This window comes from Centropristis striata, chromosome 4, assembly GCF_030273125.1.
Source record: "Centropristis striata isolate RG_2023a ecotype Rhode Island chromosome 4, C.striata_1.0, whole genome shotgun sequence".
Classification (NCBI taxonomy): Eukaryota; Metazoa; Chordata; class Actinopteri; order Perciformes; family Serranidae; genus Centropristis; species Centropristis striata.
The window spans coordinates 464,334-473,361 of record NC_081520.1 but is presented as its reverse complement, the minus strand read 5'-3'; the positions used below and the strand labels follow the sequence as shown (position 1 = coordinate 473,361).

At 38.2% G+C, this 9,028-nt stretch overlaps 1 protein-coding gene across 1 annotated transcript; it reads left to right on the top strand.

Moving 5' to 3' along the window:
• The first annotated feature begins 6,852 nt into the window (after positions 1 to 6,852).
• Positions 6,853 to 7,821, top strand: LOC131969832 (trace amine-associated receptor 1-like). The gene is made up of 2 exons (XM_059331055.1): positions 6,853 to 7,141; positions 7,214 to 7,821. The coding sequence occupies exons 1-2, from the start codon at positions 6,853 to 6,855 to the stop codon at positions 7,819 to 7,821; spliced, it is 897 nt and encodes a 298-aa protein (XP_059187038.1).
• Positions 7,822 to 9,028: the final 1,207 nt, after the last annotated feature.

The window sequence follows — 9,028 nt, the reverse complement described above, 5'->3', positions numbered from 1 at the left end:
GCTGTTTGGAATATCACTTTCTCAATATGAGTTCTCTCTCTCTCTCTCTCTGTCACACACACACACACACACACACAAGGGATAAATCCTGTAATAGTAATTTAATGCCAAATAACTGCAATATGTCATAACTGTATAGAATGTATTAATATGAGGAACTCTTGATCAGCATGCGTGTATAGCTTTGTGTGTCTTTGAATATGGTATGTGTACAGTAATGCAAACATTAGATGTTCAAGCTAATAATTACCTAATAATTGTCATTTCATTTTGTAAGATGTAAATTATTGTTCATATAAAAAACATCAGAGATCTGACTGGCTTTATGAAAACATACTGATTCAGTTATTTTAATTTTTCCCCCCTGTGTGGAATATACTGTTGAAGATAGAGTAGACATAATGTCACCTATGCTAGCAAGTAGCTTCAGCAAGAGGTTTATAGTAATCACCACCTCCCACTGCAATATTTACATTCAGTCTGAGCTACAGGGGGTACATTACATTAGTGCAAAAGGGCTGGAGGAAACAAAATATACAACTGCTTCTGTAAATATTCAGACTTCACTACTTCACTATTTTATTTCTTTTAGAAATGAAATCCACACAGCAATCCTCTTTAATTAAATTGTGTCAAGGGATAAATCTGTGTTGTTTAAACCGATTCAGCCTCAAACAGCACCAAGTCCAATCCAATGATCCTGCTCACACTGCAAACTAGTGGTGATAATGACCTTTTCCCCGTGAAGCACTGATGTCAAGCGGCACTATGGTATCAAGCTAGATCATCACAGTAGGGAATGATGACAACAACCAGCTGCAAAGTTGGGTATGGTAAAAGACTTAGACGTTTCCATCCATAGATGCCAATGCAGCTATGTTTTATCTCACTCCCTATTCTTCTGGAATTTAGTCCGGAGTAACTTCAGGGAAACTTTCTCTCGAATACAAAGTTGGCTGGGCGTTAGCCTTTAATTATGATAACCAGAAGCATACAGCTCATTCAGTCTCTAATATAAATGTTCTCTACACACTCTACGCTCATTCACCCATACATTCATACTGGTGGCAGAGGCTACCCTAAATGGTGCCACCTGCCACCATTGGGAATTCATTCACACACCGATGAACGCAGCATCAGGAGCAGTTTGGGGTTCAGTATCTTGCTCAAGGATACTTCGACATGTAGGCTGCCATGGTCAGGGATCGAACCACCAACCCTCCGATCAGAAGAAGACCCGCTCTACCAACTGGGCCACAGCTGCTGTTCTTGATTTGCTCAGCCATGTTGAATCCCATGGAGCATCTGTTAGAGACCTGTTGGTGGCAGTTCACTTCCCATGCTATATTATTCACCAGGCTCTTGAATTTCTGGAGATCTGGAAAGTTATGTCATCAAAAGATGGCTGAAGTTTACATATAAGATGGCAGTGAGTAAAGGGCAACATGAAACTGGATTCCTACCATTCACCAGGAAACATGCAAGAAAATAAAGCTCCAAACTGAGGAGGTGGCAGGAGTGAATGGTCTAGCTTTGGGCACGTCCAGAACATGTGAGTATGCGATGCTGGGTTGCACTTACAACAAACACTTAATGGGTCAATATCAGAAAACCGTTTAGACAGTCTGAATTTAGTCTAATGGATGCGATGCAGAGTCTTGAACTGTATCAACACGTCTTGCACAGATTGATGAGCTATGAACTCTGCTCTGTTTATGTTTGTTGTCTCTATCTACACTGTCTTTTTCTAAAAGTTAATGGCCTAAAAAACAAAAAAAATGCAAGTCTTAGCGCTCAGCTGGCGTGGATTAACATTCATTTTGTTAGTTGACAGAAAACAAAATATTTTTGGTGTTTGAATAGGATCGGAAGTGGGCTTGTTGTTTTGTTGTTTGTTTTTTGTCTGTATGAATGATCTTCCTCACTTCAGTTTCAGACAGGTAGCTGTCAGGTAGCTCAGTAGTTGTCTAGTGTGTAATGACGGTTGGAGTCTCCCAAATGTTAAGAACATCTGTTGTTTTATCTGATCACATTACAAGCGCTGAGTCAATCCTCCTTGAGTCTGTGAAGGTAAAGTCAACTCTGCTTGAATACAGGGCTGTCAACAGGATCATTGGATCTTAAGTCCAATTTAAAAAAATTGTCAGCAGTCCTTCATTGTTGCTATAACCAATGATGTCCCTAAAAATGCCTATTTAAATGTCATGATTATGGTATTCTTGAGAGTTACTGAGAATTGTGCGGTCACCAGCCTTTCACAGTTGGTGAACAACTGGTGATAGAACTGGCTTAGAAAATAAATGGATGAATCAATGGAAAGTAAATTCAAACGCAATTTCTTAACGTACGATGAAAACGATAAGTTTAAACAAAAAGTGTACTTGTAAAAACAAAAGTGACGATATGTTGTCTTGTCAATAACATTTCTTTGTGTCGGTTGAGTGTTTATGTTTTCGTTTTAGGTGACATGTCACTAATTTGTTTGTCATATGAGTATGCAGTTAAAGTGACTCTCCAACACCTCTGAAAATAATGAGCTCCCTAGTTGGGCAGGTGCCAGAAGCCAGACAGCGGTAATGAGTTCCCAGTTCATGAAGGTGTGAGAAGTCAGGAAAGGATGCTGACATCTTTCTTCATCCTAAACAGACCACTATTCACACTTTTAATTGGTGTTTATGTTGCATGTTGTTTACAATAAGAAACTAGCCTGGGTATACCCAGACTGCCTTGCGCGCTCAATTTAATTTCGAACTGCAACACAGTCTGGAAACTAACGCCGTTTCTTAGCCCTGTTTTAGGATCCAATCACAGAGCGGGGAGGGACGGCAAGACGATGACGCGTACTACTCGGCAGACGGAAGCTTGTAGTTTTGTAGTTTTCTTACGGATCCAACATAGCTGCAGCAGACGCGAAGCTCTCTTTCGATCTAGCTGACGGCGTTTTAAATAGTTTAGAGCGAAAGTTTATTTTAAAAGAAGAACAACAATTGCCTTTACACTCCTGTCTCACTGCGAAAAAGGATGTTTTAGCCTTGCTTCTGACAGTATTTGATGAGATATTGCCTCATTTGCATATTTAAACATTAAAATAAAAAAAACATGCAATACATTTTTTTCCCTCATCTTAACATAAGTTATTAAGTGAGAAAGTTTCATGGTGATATCTATTATTTAATTTTTTACCCTATTCACCTGTGGTGTCTTAACTTTATTGGCTTATCATGCTAATTATGCAAATTGCCCAATTGCAAAGTGCAGCTTTTGGCAACAAAGTTGAATTCCATCCACTAGGTCTATAGATGACATTTCTGCAATAAAACTTTAGGTTACTCAACATTTCTGGGTTTGCTATTGGGCCTAGGGGGATTATGACTAGACTACCAGAAGAGTTCTAGCATCACAAATAAGGTGGACTTTGAGTTATTAAAGAGGACACTGAATACTGCAGGGATCAGGGAAAAGTGCTGACAGTGATCAGAAAAACAAAGACATTATACAAAGCTGATGTGGATGATGAGGATCATTTCAGTAAGTCATTTAACAGCATGAGCAGTATACGTTATTTCATGTGTCAAAGGTACAACCCTTTAACCTGATGCTGCTAGATGCTTTGTTACAAGGAACACCCAAGAAGTTGTCATTTAAAACTGTTGGGCTGTTGTCATACATTTGCACATGAAGGCAAGTGATAATTGCCTGCTAAGGCGATATGTGGGCACTGCAGGGTGAGACACATATCGATATCAGTTTGTAGTGTGTTTAACAGCCAAATGGGGTCAACCACATACACAGTTGACTGTGTTTGTTAAAAGTTGAACTCCATGTGATGCAAAGATTTGAAGGGCGGCATACACTGATTGGAGCTTTTCAATAAATGCTGTCGTGGGGTAACAACCAACCAGACCAATTAACTACCAGTGACGCCATTTGGTAAACGAAACTTTTGCCAAAGCCAAGAACAAAAAGAACTTTCTATCAAAAGAGCTCTCAGTGTGCTCCTTTCAATGAGGAAATACTCTTCAGTTCTGCTTCATTTCATGTTATTATAAACAAAGGCTGTATTATTACAAAGGTTTTAGGCAAATAGGTGACACAACAACAAAACACACAATGCACCTAAAAGGAAAAAAACAAACACTGAGCATAACCTTTTTTTGTGCTGCAAGGCAAAACCAAAATATAACTAAATATTTTAACCAGTCTTTTTATCCAAGGTGTCTGACCAAGGCAAGAAAGTAGAAATCGAAATTAAATTTACAAGCCCAACCTATGCAAGTGCGACCTATACATCAATTTTCCATTACAATTCTGAGAAAAAGAAATCCTCATCTTATCCATGATTTAATCATTCTATTTGTTTATATTCACATCAACTTGTTTATGTTTTTTTCATTGTACTCTTTATTGTGAAGCATTTTTGAAGTCAATTTTCATATGTCATTAAAAACCTTTGAAACGTTTAAAGACAGTGGGCCTTATTTATCAATCAAACGTAGAAATAGTGCAGATCCGGGTGTATAAATCATCTTACGATAGGGTTCGCCTGTGATTCATGAAACATTCATATCTCTGCAATCACAGCGCAACAATGTTCGGCTGTTGATAAATGTGGTGGCTTAAAAGAGTCGTTTAAATATCATGCCCCCATTTAAATAACAAAATACCACAAAGTTATATAATAATAACAATTCTCCAACAGACATGTGGACTCACGTCTAAATTGATAAATGCCAATGTCTTGCATAGAAATAACCGTATGTCCACTGTTCTCCCGTATGTTCGTTTCATAAATGAGGGCCAGTGCTTGGGACATTCATGCTGATGATGTTACATAAGATGTTTTCATGACAGCTGTGATGGCCGCACCTGCAGCCACACAGTAAAATGCAGTGGCGAACCATGAGCACAACAGCTGGGACTTCAGTAGTCCGACCAACTCCTGTTTTTAAACCGTGGTGCTTTTTATCACACACTCCGACCCCGCTTGTTGCAACTTTAGAAAATGTAATCGTGTGGGGAAAAAGATTTACAAACATGGACCAAAACGGCTCCATAATACGCACAAAAATCCAAAAGAAACAGAAATTAAATAAAAAATTAACTAAACAGCATGAAGTGTTCAAAATTGCTGTTTTATGCATGTCTGACCCAGACGCACTATCTATGCATGTTTTCCAACTGAACCACTGTCTGGGGGAACACTTATTATTATTATTATTATCATTATTGTTGCTGTACGGAGTCAAATACGACAAAGAGCCAGCGCTGTCCGTTCTGTCAGCGCTGAAATATGAATGAATGACAGCGTGTGGATGACTTGTCACTCGTAAAAGTAAACAACTCCAACAGTACTGTCATCCATGAATATCGCTGATAATTTTCAGTCTTGAAATGCCTTTCCACTTTCTTAACTTTTTATTTTAATTCCAGTTCTGGGGCCTCATGTATCAACGATGCGTACGTACAGAAACATTGCGTACGCTGTTTTTTCCGCACACGCCACATGTATGAAAAGTGAACTTGCCGTGAGAATGTGCGGACCGCCCCGCAACCGTGTTTCATGTCTAAATTCAAACTACACACAACTGGCATTATTTTTTATAGTTTGTAGCTCTCTGACAATGGAGGAAAATGCCGATTTCCACCATCAATAACCCGTTCTAAATATGAGGGGATAGATGATTTCTTTTCATCTATTATCATATTTTAGACTTCACCTGCATACTGCTGCTTACTTGTGCAATGATAGTATGTTGAAGTCTGTATGTTTTGATGTTAAGATTGTATATTTTCTTAAGTCTATATATTCTGCTATTTACACTATTTTCATATACCGAATCTGTGTCGCCAATCAATCAATGTAGCCAGTGTGTTTCAGTTTATCTGCCCATTCATTGCAGCAGGATCAGCTTTGTCTTGTCATTTTTAAATCTATTTGCCAAAGTTTCAAAACTCACTTTAAAACTTTAAACACTATGTACTAATTGTTCAACGGAATATTCAACACCTTCTGTCGTTATCCTCCACAGACTGTCTGACCTGACTCCCTGAGGGTCTATTAGTTAACCTCTAAAGTTACTGGCGAAAGAGAAGAAGAGCTCATGAGTACACATTGAAACTGACCCCATATGAAACAAATACTGTGGTGGCCATACAACATCTTTTCAGCTAACGGAAGGCAAGTGTGGGACTCAAATTAAATATGCTTTGAGGAACTATCTAATATTCATATTTGAATGGGTTTAAGTGGTGCATTGGCTTGTTGATAGCTAGATTAGATTCATGGGATATCAAGATAAGGAAAAATAAACAGCTGGGACTTGATGTTTATGTTTGTACTGATCTTCTGTCATTATTTTCATTCAGACAGTTTTTAAAGGGAGCAGTTAAGTTTGTTCGATTACCTTTGTGGGTTGTTTTTTTCAAAGAAGACAAATTTATGTTTCCTGCAGCAAAATGCCATTTTAAGCAGTTTATAGTTAAATCCTTGTTGCATGGACAAGGTTTCAGAATATCCAAAAGACAAAAGAGCAGCAATGCAACAACTATTATTTGTCACAGGATGACTTTTAATGTTTTTGCAGTAGATATAATCCAGTCTCTTATGATTTCAGTAGTCAATCATATGACATATCTTTACAATAATTCAACAGTGACAGTGTTTTCAGATAAACCAATTGATTTCTGTTTTAGTGCCAGAGTGACCAGTGCCACATAACAATAAACTAGAAAATGATTTGACTTACTGTCACCCAAATTAACAAAGTAACCTTGGAATAGTTACCACTATAGAAGGGATTTTTATTTAAAATAAAGATAAAGATCATATCATTCTTGCATACATCCAAACAGATGGAGCCAGAGCTCTGCTATGAGTCCAGAAATGGTTCATGTCTGAGGACCATCTATCCCTTGCCCATACGCATCACCCTCTACATGATTCTAGGGGTCACTGTCATCATAACTGTGTTTGGAAACCTTTTGGTCTCTGTCTCTATTGCATATTTTAAGCAGCTACATACTCCAACAAATTACTTGATTGCCTCTCTTTCTGTGTCTGACCTTCTTTTAGGGCTGTTCGTCATGTTCCCCAGTATGATTCTGTCTGTAGAGTCTTGCTGGTATTTTGGTGACGTCATCTGTAAAGTCTACATGAGTTCTGATGTCATGTTGTGTACAGCATCAATTCTAAATCTGTCTTTCATATCACTTGACCGACACTATGCTGTTTGCAAGCCTCTACTATATAGACGAAAAATTACTGTGAATGTTGTGTTGATCATGATTCTGCTCAGTTGGAGTATTTCAGCTCTCATAGGCTTTGGAATGATTTTTCTCAAGTTAAATCTTTGGGGGATTGAGGAGTTCTACTATGACCAAATTGCATGTGAAGGAGGATGTGTCTTGTTACAGAGTGGACTGTCAAGTACAGTTTCATCTGTACTTTCCTTTTACATTCCAGGAATAATAATGCTTGGCATTTATCTAAAGATTTTCCTAGTGGCACAGAGACAGTTGCACAGCATACAGAACACAAGACAAGGCCAGACAAAAGCCACTAAAACACTTGCAATCATAATGGGGGCGTTTCTTTCTTTTTGGACTCCTTTTTTTGTCTGTAACATCATTGATCCCTTTATCGGTTACTCAACACCACCAGCTTTGTTTGGAACACTTGTATGGGTGGGCTACTTAAATTCTACTGTGAACCCTTTAATATATGCATTCTTTTATAGTTGGTTCAGAAAGGCTTTTCATTTATTTGCTACAGGGATCATCTTTAAATCTGACATGTCCGAGATAACACTTTTCAAAGACTAAAAAGATGCAAAGCCAAAACCGCTGAAAAGTGGACATTCATTTTACAAATAAAATGGTTTGAAATAAGGATCAAACTGTGTCAGTATGAGCAGCCCCTCAATCTGATGGCCAAAATTTGTCCCTTCCGTCAAAATCAGTCTGGTCACTGGGTTGAAGATGAAAGATAAGTGAGGCAACAAGTTTGTGGACTGCCAAGCCAACACGACACTTGTCTCTTTGCTCTGCAATAATTGTGTGTGTGTGGCTGAGTATTACTCATGTTGTGGGGACATCTACATCTACATCCGTGGGGGAATATTAACACAGTCATGTTAAGGGAAATCACTTTCTGTATGGGGACAAAATACAAGTCCCTATGTAAATCCTTTCATTTTAGGTAAAGACTGCAATTATCGTTAGGGTTAGGGTAATGGAAAGTCTCCAGGAATTGAATGTCCTTGACATTGATGGAAATGTGGAACACAGGGATCAAAGGAAAGGAGAGAAACTGACAATAAAACACAGAAAAGACTCTTACACCAAGCTGTAATAGAAACACTTCTCTTTTTCCAATCAAGATGTGTTCATGGTCTTTAAAAAGCTGGGAATTTCTAGATTTCAGTGATACCAAGGATGTGACAGTGGCCGGCAAGACAATCCTGGATAATTTCCTGGATCATTTGATCACAACCTGTTATCAGATATATCTGCAAAGTTTATATTTGCATGGCTGTATTGTTGAAATACAATAAAGTTTCGACAACATGAGTTGGTTTACTGATTCTGAAAGTGGAAGACCTCATGTTGTCAAAGCAGTAAATCGTACATAAATATATACAAAATAAATGCAGTGCATTTAAAAGCACATGTTGGGGGGAGTACTGTACAGATACTTTAAGAGATATTTTGCAGATTTTGAACGAGCTCTGTTACCTCAGTGTGTCACCTTCCAGACTTTGATGACCTGTAATACGTCATCGGGCAGCTTTCTGCTACCAGAGGAAAACTAAACACTGTTCATCTGCACACACTGCCCACACTGAGGTAAGAAAAAATTGGCAAAGCGTGAAAAGGAAAATAAAATTCTGAGAATAAACCTGGAAGCCTAACCAGAACGAGGGTTGTATGGAGGGTATGTACTTCTACAATTGATCAATTTTATATAACTAAGTGAAAGAAATAATGTTTCTCCAAAAATGATCATGGTCATTGAACAGGGATTGATAAT